At 36.4% G+C, this 14,207-nt stretch overlaps 1 protein-coding gene across 1 annotated transcript in view; it reads right to left on the bottom strand.

Moving 5' to 3' along the window:
• Positions 1-6,942: 6,942 nt before the first annotated feature.
• HCRTR2 (hypocretin receptor 2) overlaps positions 6,943-14,207 on the bottom strand; it is a gene marked incomplete at both ends in the record, with an annotated part of 116,943 nt that continues 109,678 nt past the window's right edge. The window contains 3 exons of the mRNA XM_079934842.1: positions 6,943-6,985; positions 9,521-9,746; positions 12,610-12,731. Of these exons, the coding sequence (XP_079790968.1) occupies positions 6,943-6,985; positions 9,521-9,746; positions 12,610-12,731 (391 nt within the window). The remainder of the gene's footprint in view (positions 6,986-9,520; positions 9,747-12,609; positions 12,732-14,207) is intronic.

Genomic DNA, 14,207 nt, shown 5'->3' with positions numbered 1-14,207 from the left:
CTGTTGCCTTGTCATTACACAGAGGATGGTAAGGTAAGTTTCACTATGACAACAGCTCAGTGGGAGGAATGAAGGACAGGATTTAGAAAGTAAAGCATCCCAGCCACAGATGCATTTGAAAAGGATAACCTACTATTTTTAAAAGACAATAAATAAGGAAATTATTCATAGCCAGCTCAGTAGAAAATAAGATGACCCAAACACATGGTGATAAGGGAAGATTGGACAAGGAGAAGGAAGAGTGGAGATGATTTGCAAGATCAAATTAAGCAAATTTATACAGTCTTAATAGGCATTTCTAAATAATGAAATTATTTTCAGAACAGCTTCTGACGCAGGAGGAAAAACAATAAGGGCTCATGATAGCAGAGACAGGGTAAAGAAGGTGATGTAATTAATGCCATGGCCCACTTTCCACTGCAGATGTAAATCTTTGGAGTGCAATCCCCAGTGAGAGAGGAGTAGCTGCCTAGCAACTGAACTCAATAGGCTTTTATGCCTTTTTTTACTCATTTTTTCTCAAAGCTTTAGGACAGCAGACTCTCTTTTATAAAAACAGTCATGATCTTCATCAGGGAAAAAAGTAAGAATTTTTTTTAAGTAAATAATGTCTCCTAAAAGAGAACCCTCCTACAATGTTGGTGGGAGGGTAAATTGGTGCAGTCACTATGGAAAACAGTATGGAGGTTCCTCAGAAAACTAAAAATAGAGTTGCCATACAATCCAGCAATCCCACTGCTGGACATATATCCAGACAAAACTATGATTCAAAAAGATACATGCACCCTTATGTTCATAGCAACATTGTTTACAATAGCCAAGACATGGAAACAACTTAAATGTCCATCAACAGATGAATGGATAAAGAAGACATGGTACATCTATACAATGGAATATTAGCCATAAAAAAAGAATGAAATAATGCCATTTGCAACAACATGGATAGACCTAGAGATTATCATACTAAGTGAAGTAAGGTCAGAAAGAGAAAGACAAATACATAAGATATCACTTGTATGTGGAATCTAAAGTATGGCACAAATGAATTTACTTATGAAACAGAAACAGACTCACAGACATAGAGAACAGACTAATGGTTGTAAAGGGGGAGGAGGGAAAGGAGCGGGATGGACTGGGAGTTTGGTGTTATTAGATGCAAACTGTCATATATAGAATGGATAAACAACAAGATCCTACTGTATACCACAGAGAACTATATTCAATATCCTGGGATAAACCATAATGGAAAATAATATGAAAAAGAATGTATATATGTGTATAAGTGAGTCACTTTGCTGTATGGCAGAAATTAACACAACACTGTAAGTCAACTATACTTCAAAAAAATAATAAAAATTTGGATTTTCTACCAAAAAAAAAATGTCTCCTAATGACTGCAGTGCCACCTGGGGTCTTAATTTTCTTTGAGTGGGGAAGAAGGTAAGTCCAAGATGAGACAGATGAGCTGGGATAAAATATAAGGGTAAAGAGCCCAGTCGTCCCTTTGGGGTTGAGGAGCGAGGTTGTCGTGGAAATCTAAGTGTGAGATGAAAAGATGGATAAGCAATTGTTGGCTCAGAATATGATGAGGGTTTTGCATTTCAGTGGAGGATCTATTGTCTTAGGAGACAGTAAGTTACAAGGTGGAGCCTGTGATCTGCACTATGCGGGACTGTGGGAGGGATTTGAAGAAGTGTGGAAACCAAGCCTTTCACATTAAGGAGAACAGGAAATGTGAAGCTGGATTCCTGGATGCATCACCCACACAGATCCAAGTGTTAATGTGTATGAGTGAAGGGACGAGAGATCAAGAGGCAGACAAGGCAGCAACAGAGGGAGGTTCACAGGGATGAAGCTCTCCAAGGGACTAGATTTCACTTACAGGTGGAAGGGGAGTCATCTGGGCCTAGGATTGGTGCAAAAGACAGTTCTGGTGCCACCTCCCCCTTCAGTGGTGGTAGGAGAATGGGAATCAATGCTGCCAACCTTAATATGTGGTTTAGTTTTGGTAAAAAAAAAAGGCATGAGTGGTGTAGACACTGAAAATATAGGGCATTGATTGCTCACAGTGGAAAGGGAGTTTCTATGGAAAGAACTGGGACAACATGGAATAAAAGAATGAGCTGGGGAAATAATTTCCATGCAATTATTATTAATTCATTGATTCAAGAGATATTTATCAGGGGACTTCTCTGTGGCAGGCACTGTTCCAGGAACCAGTGATATAGCCGTAAAAAACACAGAGAATGTCTGTAGCTTCAAGGACTTTAGATTCTTATTGATTATTTTAAAGGCAATTTACAGATACTTTACAGACTTCTTTTCACTTGTCCCAAACTGGTATAACTATATGAGTGCTAGTAAAATAAATCAATGAACAAACAAATAATAAATGAAAGAAAGAAAGAAAGAGGAAAGGAAGGAAGGAAGAAAAAGAAAGAAAGAAAGAAAGGAAGGAAGGAAGGAAGGAAGGAAGGAATTACAAAGGAAGAAACAAAGAAAAAATAATAATCTTAGGTAAAAGCCTGTCTAGAATAGCAGGGAAATGAAACCTGTATATTTGTAAGAGTGAGGAAAACTAGCCACCAAACTAAAAGGTATAATTTAAGAGAGGGGTAAGCTAGATGAAGAAGGAAACTCTTTAAAAGCCTGGAATATAAAACTAATATACTTCGTGAAATACTCTCAGACCAAATAACTCAGTGAGATTATCTCTCTGCCTATCTACCTATCTATCAACTATTTATCTATCTATCTATCTATCTATCTATCTATCTATCTATATACAATTGACCCTTGAACAATGCTGGGGTTAGGGGTGCCCACCCTCACTCAGTAGGAAATCTGCATATAACTTTATAGTGGATCTTCTGTATCTACAACTGTAGAATTTACTATTAAAAACTCCTGGTATAAATGGACCTGTATAGCTCGAATCTGTGTCGTTCAAGGTCAATTATATATATATATATATATACATATATATATATATACATATATATACTTATATGTATATAAAATATATGTAAAATATACATTCTTAAATTTATTATTGAACTTAAAATAGTCCTAAAAATTTTAAATATAACGACCAAGAAAAAAATTGCCTAATTATGTAAATGCCATGTTTACTAGTCTAATACTACATTAAAAATCACAATGTCCTCATTTCCTCTAAGTCAAAGCAAGATCTACTGTATATATCACTCAGTTATGCATATACATGCATATATGCATGTATATGTGTTGATAATACTCTAAAATGACCATTTTTCCTATTCCTTAATGGATATTGTACATGATCTAGACACAGCTTTATAAACAAGTTCCACTCTGTCCACTTGAACTGTATAAGGGGAGCTTCCAAATCTGTGCCCTTGTGAAAGGGAACAGCACTTCTTTCTGGAGATGCACATCTGCAATAAATTAATCTTCATGTTGCCACGGTCTGCTGAGGATTTCCCAATCTCACAAATATTTTGTTTGTACTATTTTCCCTTTGAGTTAACATATTAAATCAAACATTGGGAAATTAATTAGAAATCGATTGATTACTTAATAAACAACCGTGTTTTTTGTTTGTTTTAAATTGAGTTTTATGTTTCTGCCATTGTACAGGGGCCAAACCAATGAAAAGTAATGGAAGAGATGTTTTGTTTCCAAAGGTGGCAGCAGCAGCACCTGCTCAGGTGTACATCCCTAGTGACCTGCTATGGCCTTGGCCTGAGAGTCAGCGAGATTAGCTGAGGCAGCAAGCTTAGCTGAGGCTTGAAAAGGGAGCTAACACATATCCAGAAGACCACAGATACACAGATACTGGCGACCAAAAATGCGGTTTTGGGGGATGTAAAATTGTAAATATTTGTATATATAGAAATGTAAAGGTTTTTTTTCTTTTTTCTTGAGCTTTGCTTCATTTGTTCTCAAATGAGTCACTTGCCACTGATTCACTTCAGGAGATGACCCAAGACAAGAATCAAACCTATTTACCTGTTGGCTAGGGCTGGGCTGGAGAAGGCCAGGGAGGTCTGTAGGGCATGGCAGGCGGTGGGAGGTGGGCCCTGCTTGGCTAGGGTGGGTCTGAGGGAAGGACAGCAGTTGGATAATGGGACAGCAGCGTCAGAAGGGCAAGGCCCAAGAGGCGCTTCGAGAACTTTCCTCTGTTACTTCCTTCCCATTCCTGGCCACTGACCCCGATGAAAGTGAAACTGAGTGACCTCTCTTCATGACTCTGGGGGGAAGTTTGGCCAAGCACCTGGTCTGTGAAATGGATCACTCAAAGCAAAAACCCTTGCTGCTAAAACAGCTGGTCTTTCCTGGGATTTCATCCTGAAAGTTTCACTTTATGTTTTGAAACCGCCCCACATTCAAATCTTATTTCCCTGGAAGGAGCCAAGCATTGACCTTCCCCAGTTTCTATGGTTCCATTCGATCAAAGTTAGAAACAACAGTGCTGAATAAAAATGGATTTTTAAATTAAAATCCTTAGCTGTCGATTCCACAATTTATCAGAATCATTAGGTGAATGGAAAGCAGAAAATATACATTTTAAAATTTATCAGTGAACTTAAAATAGTCCTAAAAGTTTAGATACAATGACCAAGAAAAAAATTGCTTATTTATGCAAATGCTGTACTTATTATTCTAATAACAAATTGAAAACCACAAGGTCATCATTTCCTCTAAGTCAAAACAAGACTAAGTAAATCTCTTAACTCAGATAAAACTCCTAAATTTAATGCTCTATGTAGGCAGTTTTACATAATTTTTATGAAATATTTATTAATTCTAACCATCTTTATTATAGTATCTGCTCTTAAAAACAACATTAAAAACCTTTTATATCATGATTTTCCCTGGTTATATAAACTTATTGGGAAAAATATTTTGGTCATTAAGTCCTGCACCAGAGGGCTTAATTCAATTCTTAACTGCAAAGATTTGACACTAGTTATGAGTGAATATCCAACTTATCTAGTGAACAACAGCAAGATTTTTCATACAATAGAGAGGGCAGTGTGAATGTGATTATAGAATTCTCGATATGGTTTTTACTTTAAAACTACCTAAGCAGCATCCTTCAGGGTAGTTGGTGTGCAATCGCGTTGGATTGGATAAGAAATTTCATCTTGCAGACACAGTAAATCAGGCATAAAGAACTTTAAATGTATAAAATAACTGTTAAACAAGTGACATGATGTTACACATGTGGCATACAACAATTATAGAAATACATTTCATGAAAAACTTAAAAGGCATTCTGACTCGAAAACTTACAAAGAAATTTTGAGATCATAGAAATACGTGGCAAGAGGGTGGGAGTAATTTTCTCCCTCTTTAATTGCAATAGTTCTCTAGAAAACAATCCCCTTTGAATTTGGGGAGATAACAGTGTTTTTCATGCCTTTGCACTTCACTTTCTATGTGCATAAGATAATAGAATAGACTTAAATTAACAATATTTTCTGTTTACATATATTGTCTCTAAAAAAATCTATAATTTTGCTTCATGCCATTTGAAAGCTAATTGCACATAACCTAATAGAATTTACTCTTTTTTGACTTGTAACTTGTAGGAAAATCTTCTGTTGTAAAATTAATTGGAATTGAAAAGTTTTCTAAATTATAATGACTTCCCAGATTGTTTTTGAAATGCATTTGATTATTATTATTTATATCAAATGTAAAACATCTATTATTACACTAGCATTAAAATAGTAATAGCCCTCTTCACAATTTGTGTCCAAAAGTATCTATGAGGTTTGTCATTCTGACATTGTCATTCAGGTTTATGTATATTCAGATTACATTTTATAAGCATATTTTCCTTTATCTTCATTAAAACAATGTATACTGGTAATGAAGCTCAATATCATTGTGCCTGACAGTTTTGCAATTAACTTATCAATGATTTATAACAGTTATTTAATACCTAAGAAATGTTCCAAGCCTTGGAGAATTTAGAAGACATTTTCCTCAGAAACTGAGAATTACCTTTTTGCCAAGAATGAATGAATACGAATATCAACATTATCATAGGTTTGTAGAAATTCAGAAATAATGAACTTCAAATGGATTCTATATTAGGTAAAATTATTATCACATTCTTATTGATAACAAAATTTCAGTAAAATTAATGACATTTTACATTCAATCTGTGAAATATAGCAAAACAAGAGCGATATATATTCTATGTGTAGCATCAAACAGTCACAACACACTGTTTGCAGAAGAAGTGTTCTAATTTGTGTTATTAGCACGTAAGTAGTTGACCCTTTGTTCCATAAGACTGGCAGGTTTTGGGAACACCTATTTCTTTCCCATTTGCCCTATGATGGTCAGTACTAAATCCAGACCTCTTAGGAGGATTCTTGTATCAACAAGTTGACAGCAGTGTGCCTGGGCTGTTATTCCATTCCCACAGTTTCTTGTAAGGACTGGTGTGTGTTTGCTTTTTCCTTCTGGGAAATGCTCATTCTTGGCAACTGTCTGCTTCTACAAACTTAGGTTTTTGTAAGGGTAAATAAAACTGGAGATTTGAAGGTTTTAGTTAGAAACTCAGGGACTTCCCTGGTGGTCCAGTGGTTAAGACTTCGCCTTCCAATGCAGGGGGTGAGGGTTTGACCCCAGGTCGGGGAGCTAAGATCCCACAAGCCTCGGGGTCAAAAAACCAAAACATAAAACAGAAGCAATATTGTAATAAACTCAATAAAGGATTTTTAAAAAAATGGTCCACATCAAAAAAATCTTAAAAAAAAAAAAAAAGAAAGAAACTCAAATCATCCAAGTAGCCATAAAGCACGCCAGGGCTTTAAAACCTGTCTTCTTCCAAACTGCACTTGTAACACAGGGGCACTATTTCATAAAGCATTACCTCTTTGAGTGAGATAATGCTGAGTGACTTTCAACATTGGTACTCAGCCTCTTCTTTCTGACCTCCAATCAGGTTGACAGTAGTGATGACAGTGGTCCCTGTTGTAGATACCTGGGCAGTAAAATACTTTATTTCATATGGGCTAGTATGTCAGTGCCAGGTGGTACTCTCTGGAGCAGTGGTTCTCAAATTTTAAGGCCCTTCAGAATCACCTGTAGGGCTTGTGAACACACAGATTCCTGTGTACCACCCCAAAGTTTCTGATTCGGCAAATCTGGGATAGGGTGAAGATCTGCATGTCTAATAAGTTCTCAGGTGATGCTGAATCTGATGGCTCAGGAAGCACACTTTGAAAATCATTGATTTAGAGCAAAGGAATTCTGACTTCTGAGTCTGTTCTTCACAAAATCACACAACTACTGCCTCTCTGAGCCTCTCTCTCTGTCTCTCCAGCTCTGGCTCTCACTTTCTTGCTCTCTCTCTCTCAATCTCTCTTCTTAAATGACAAATAACTAGATATATTAAGATCTAAAACATTTAGCTCTTACTCTGATCTCAGAATTGCTGATTCGGCAAATTACTTAGCTACTAAGGCATATGATCAATATTATTTGACATTATCCTCATCCTCAAACTAAAGTGCTAACGTCCATAGCAATGTGAAAATCACAACTCTTCTTTCATGCAGCATAAATAAGAAAAAAAGTTCTCAGATGTACAAAGGGGAGAAAGCAGAGAGTTACAATTCTTTGCTTTCATTGATAGTGTTCTGATAATTAGCAATATAATTTCAATAAACCTTATATTTGAGGGTAGTTTTTGCTTTGAGTAGTAAGGAGCACAAAGTAATCCCCAGTTCTAAGGCACAAAAACCATTTGTGGATAATTTGGTTATATTCTTTCTGAAAGTGATGAGTTGGAAAAAAAAAGTAAGAAAAGAGCAAGATAATTTTTATGTTCTATGAAAATCTTTCTTAAATATTCTGCATATCTTTTGTTTCAATAAAATAAGAATGCCTGCTACTATAAGAAGAAGAGCAACTTTCCATGAACATCTCTTTTACTTTTAAAGTGACTATTTGAATCAGAATAATTTTGCAGAGAAGCAAATTGAAAATATCCGGGCTTCCCTGGTGGTGCAGTGGTTGAGAGTCCGCCTGCCGATGCAGGGGACACGGGTTCGTGCCCCGGTCCGGGAAGATCCCACATGCCGTGGAGTGGCTGGGCCCGTGAGCCATGGCCGCTGAGCCTGCGCGTCCGGAGCCTGTGCACCGCGGGAGTGGCCACAACAGTGAGAGGCCCGCGTACCGCAAAAAAAAAAAAAAAAAGAAAGAAAGAAAGAAAATATTCAATACTTTGAACCCCAGATCTTACATTTGTATGGAACGTACTGCACTCCTGTTCATTTGTGTGTGAGTAAGAGCAAACCCCTCCCTTCTCCTAGTCACCTGGCTCTCAGTCACAGGCCCAGGTAGAATTCACTAACATCAATAGAGTCACTGTAATTAAACAGAAACAAAAAAGTGCAACCTCCCTGTCCATGTCATGGTGAGGACCACCATCATTGGTTGCTTCCTGCTCTGAGTCTGAATCATCTCCCAGAATGCCTTGCTGCTCTGCAGCCTCTACCAACAGGTCCCCTTCAGTGGACTGGAGCTGTCTTGAAGGCACATTCACACCCTAGCACCTAGCACGGTGGGTGCTTTCTGGGAGGTGTTTGATAGATGTTTACAAAACGTAAATAAATGCAAATATTTACCATCAAATCTCCATGGCATTACCCTGTCCAATATGGGACCCAGATGTGATTTGGTATTCTACTACCCTTTCTCTTTGTAAATTGAATTCTTAATTTCATCTAGCAAGGCCAGTTACCTCATTTTTATTGGTTAGAAGAATACAATAATGGGATATCTTAGTCTTAAATGTTGAAATCTTTCCTTAGAGATGGAAATTGTGTGTTTATAGTTACTCCACAGTTTTTACCTGAATACAGAGTCTTATTGGCCATATGTTGAAATGATAAATGTTAGCAATGGTAAGGTTACAAACCCAAGAAAACTGTGTAAATGAGTTATAAAATTAATGGAAAATAAAGTTGAATAGTATACATGTTTTTATAGTTCTGAAAGATAGTTTTTGAGTTATCTAATATAATGTTATTTTGTATATAAATATACTCTCAAATGTCACACCATAATGACACCCTTTAGTGATTTTTTTAAAACTATAATGTCAACTAACATATCTCTTGTTAATCCAGAGTTAGTAATTACTACTTCTTTTAGTAGCCAAAAGAAAACCAAAGGATAAGTTTGGGCAACTTTTAGCCACCAATTTGAAGGTAAGATTAAAATAACAATTAGAATTGGAAATGCTCTTACATTTAATTGACACAAATCCTAATACACGAAGCTAAAAGTGAAACAGCCTGAAAATAAGTTCAGTGGAAGTTTCAACTTCTAACATATCTCAATCAAAAGTTGAGAAATGATTTTAAACTGACTTTATTTCCAAAGAGCAAGAGATCATTTTCTTTTTAAAAAAAAAACATGGGTCCACAAAGTAATAAAATTTCTGTGTACAGAGATTTAAAAAAAGAAGAGTGGTACTCAGGCATCCCTGTCCTAGGCATCAATCTTCTACCAGTTTTGGAGTGGCCCCGCACCGTTGGCCGCTGGGAGTGTGCTAACGCTCGTGAGCACGACCTGCTCGGACAGTTTTGATATGTTATCAATGTTGCTGATCTGGGTGGTCAGGGACTTTCGGCTCTCAGTGCTCGTCCGTCCCCGGGCCAGCGGATCCTCCTGGCGGTGATGAACTCCAAGGCAACAGCAAGAAAATGCAGCTTTAAATTCCTCTCGAAATTTTCCTGGCAAACCAGGGAGAATGAAAGGCAAAGGAATTCAATATGTTTTAACCAATCATGAATAAAATACAACTGACTGGCTCCTATTTTGGAAAAGGAAATTGGTTATTGGAAGCTTGGTACATCCTTTTTTAATAGTTAATTAATTATTTAACTGAAGTATAGTTGATTTACAATATCATGTTAGTTTCAGGTGTACAGCACAGTGAATGCTATATATATATATGTATGTATATATATATATACTCACACACATATATATGCATATATGTATACATATGTATATGTATATTCTTTTTTATATTCTTTTCCCTTATAGATTATTACAAAATACTGAGTATAGTCCCCTGTGATATACAGTAGGACTTTGTTCTTTAACTATCTTATATATAGTAGCAGTAGTGTATAGGTTAATCCCAAACTCCTAATTTATCTTCCCTCTGCCCCTTTCCCTATTGGTAACCATAAGTTTGTTTTCTATGTCTGTGGGTCTATTTCTGTTTTGTAAATAAGCTCATTTGTATCACTTTTTTTAGATTCCACATATAAGTGATATCATATGATATTTGTCTTTCTTTCTCTGTCTCACTTTACTTAGTATGATAATCTTTAGGTCCATCCATCTTGCTGCAAATATATACAATGGAATATTACTCAGCCATAAAAAAGAATGAAATAATGCTTGGCACACTCTTGAAACACTGACACATTTCCATAAAATAGTGAGGCTGCTTTTCATGCCCAATGTTTGGAGTTTGTTTCATACCTTTAGAGGCAAACCTCCTATACTTGTGAATGTGGGTTATTGTTAACTAGATAACTATAGTAAAGCTGAGTATCAGCAGAAAGCTACCCAGAGATATTTAACGATTTAAAAAATGATGAAACCTAAGTTATACATGGCCAAACGTACACAGAAATTATCCCTGCATTGTACTCTGAAGAAACTGTTCTATTGACACAGTCAGTTCAACAAAATATCTAGAAAATTTCTAACATTTCATAATCTGCATAAGGCAGGACAAACTGAAAGAAAAATAAACAACTTTAGAAGTTTTTCTTTATCTTTAAATTATTGATGTGACATTGGAGAAGGATAAGGATGAAACACTGACCTTTTAAGCCTCTAAGGGTAAATGGCAGTGTTGGAAATCACCAGTTCTTTTCTCTGAGCTTTGATTACCTACCTGGGTTGTTGAGTGATTAAAATTGGTGCCCACTGGTTATCAGCTGCCTTCTTGCCTCGTCTTAGCCCCCATCATGGCACTTTGACTTGGTTCTGTGGCTTCTACTTCAGATAATTCTCCCTACGACCCTCTAATAGATTTTCCCTGTTTAGTACAAGCTCAGGGCCTTTGTCATCCCTAAGCCCAGGGCAAGTGTTTCCCCACTGCTTTTTTAGCCACAGCTCCTCAGGCCCTTCTTCCTTCAAACAGCACTGGGGTGGTGGTCTCTGCTTATCCCAGTCTGAATGTAGTCTTTATTTTGGAGACTGGGGTTGAATGTGTCAGGGGAAGGCATGAAAAGGGGCAACTGAATACAAACCACCCCTCACATATACACCACCTGATTCACCAAAAGGTGAAATAAAGCAGGTATATAGAGGGTACATGCCATGACTGAAAAACAAAAAGTTATTTAAAACAAAAAGCTTAATTGGTTGTCTTTTTTAATAACCTATATAATCTGGAAGGCCAAAGGTGAAGTTAGAAAATGCACACACTTTATTCAGCATGCAATAAAATGAATTGCTTATTCTTTCATATAAAATCATCATATATTTGGAGATGGAAATAAAAAAGAAATAGCCAGGCTTCCCTGGTGGCATAGTGGTTAAGAATCCACCTGCCAATGCAGGGGACATGGGCTCAAGCCCTGGTCTGGGAAGATCACACATGCCGCGAAGCAACTAAGCCCATGTGCCACAACAACTGAGCCTGTGCTCTAGAGCCCGCAAGCCACAACTATTGAAGCCTGCACACCCAGAGCCCGTGCTCTGCAACAAGAGAAGCCACCTTAATGAGAGGTCTGCACACCGCGACGAAGAGTGGCCCCCGCTTGCCTCAACTAAAAAGAAAGCCCGCACGCAGCAACGAAGACCCAACGCAGCCAAAAATAAATAAATAAATAATAAATTAATTTAAAAAAAAAAGAAATAGCTAACCGGTTGGAAAGAAGACAATGTAAAGATATAGCTAATTAAAACACAATTCTAAAACAATTAGGCAAAATTTTGGTAGATAAAACAATATTTAGTTAAATGATTTTTATAATTATATTGATCCCATAAACAGATGGGTGAAATCAATTGCACAGGTGTGTATGTGTGGTTCATTTAGCTTATGTGTTATTTAGAGGAATGTAATTTTTTTTATGGTCAGTGAGAAATCTTGAGATAAACCCAAGAGATGTTACCCACAAGAGAATTGTAAATACATAGAAATACCTAAAAGTGGAAAGGCTCCAATTCCATTTCAATTAGGCTACAAATGTTGTCAAAGGAAATGATACAAGCAAGGCTGTTTTATTTTCAGATAAAATGATTTTACATCTTTATAAATCATAAGTTTAATGTATGACAAGCAAGATTCTCTTATTCAGTTCTCACAGTTCTCACCTTCCTCCTATTTCAAATTTTCTTCTAAATTTTATGGAAAAAGTTACTTAGATAATTTTTTCTGATGCGTTAGGTAACACATGTTCCCTCTTATAAGGGAAAAAACTCAAGACCAGTCAGATCAGGGAAAAATACTCTCACTGTATCACAACTAATATCTTCATACCGTTCAAAAGTGTTCAGACCTTCTGGTCATCGATCCCTCACCCTGGCCTGTGGTTTGTACAGAAGAAACAGTTGAAAACTCACCACTGAGAAAATTATAAATAATTGGGTTCGCAGCACTATTGGCATATACAAGCCAGTGTGAAAAGGTAAACCAGGCATATACAGTCTCTCTGTCTTCCGTGTGGGTAAACATCCCAAATACTCTGTAGGAAAAGAAACAGTAACATGAAATGCAGTGCGATTCTGGAAAGTACCTTTTAAATAATTAAATTCAAGGGTGAACACAGCCCTTGGTGGCAGTTCCCCGACTCCAGTGCTGCCCTGCAGGACAGACCACTTGTAGGTTTAGGGCACACAGTGGGGCTAGAATAACTTCAGTACCTGAAGGGCACCTCCAAGGCACAATTAGTAAATCAAAAGCCAAATCAGGTCAGAGAAGGTCTCTCCTGTAAACAACAGCAATAAGAATACAAAGGTTGAATATATATCTATCTACCTTCTTTCATTTTGTTTCTAAACACAATGGAGCAGCTTTTGTTACTATTTCATTTTGCGTGCATTTTATTTATTTATTTATTTAACACTGGAGTATAGTTGATTAACAATATTGTGTTAGTTTCAGGTGTACAACAAAGTAATTCAGTTATACATATACTGAATACTATGCTTTTTTCTAGTTCTTTTCCTGATTAGGTTATTACAGAATATTGAGCAGAGTTCCCTGTGCTATACAGTAGGTCTTTGTTGCTTATCTACTTTAAGCATAGCAGCATGTACAAAAGCACTTCTAAATTGCAGTCTGTAAGCACTACTTCCTACTTTCATTTGTGCATTGATCAATATTACATTTCTTCAACTCCAATCTTACAGCCTTGCTGAAATTTGGCTTCTGGGATTTCTTTATATGCAGAGAAGAGCTAGTTTTCAATAGGCAAAATTCTGGTCATTTCTTAAAGTTCATGAGTTTTAATTTTTTTTTATTATTTTAAACTCTGAAAAATATGTTATTATTATCTCCTTAAAGGTCATTTTTAAGATTTGTTCTGTACTTCAAAATACCCATTTATCAAATTGTATTCACTAGACAACAGCAGGCAACTTGCAACTACGCAATAAATGTATAGGCTAAAGATTATAATGCATTTCCTGCCAGAGGGTCCATCACTGATTGTGGAATTTGTGCCTGTGATAGAAATATGTTGCCAGAATAAAGTGGTGTTCTATGGAGTACTACAGTTTTACAAAAATATAATATATAGTCAGACAACATGGATAAATAGAATTAATATGTTATGACCCTCTACCACAATGTATCTTTGAAATCCTAGAAAACCAGACCTGCTTTAAAGAAGTTGGTTTTGACTAGTCAGACAAAACACTAAGTTTCAAAGAAAAGAATTTAAGACTTTATTTGTAAGAGAAAGAAAACACGAGCCTAAAATGCAAGGGCAAACAGAGATAAGTATTTGAAGAAAATATGTGTGATAAAGAGCAAAACAATTTTCAAGGTTATTTTGAAATTTTTATTTTGTGACAAAGAGCAGAAGACTCAAAAAATGGAAACTATTTTAAATTTAACATGGACTTTCTCCTTAGAAAGCCATTTATTTTCCTTGGAAAGGGAGGTCTGTAAGTCAGGAGAATAGAGAAATATTATGGAGAAGTAGGTATTTGGAACC

The sequence above is a fragment of the Stenella coeruleoalba genome (genome assembly GCF_951394435.1).
Source record: "Stenella coeruleoalba genome assembly, chromosome: 10".
Classification (NCBI taxonomy): domain Eukaryota; kingdom Metazoa; phylum Chordata; class Mammalia; order Artiodactyla; family Delphinidae; genus Stenella; species Stenella coeruleoalba.
The sequence above is the reverse complement of the archived record's forward strand: the minus strand, read 5'-3'. Positions and strand labels throughout refer to the sequence as shown.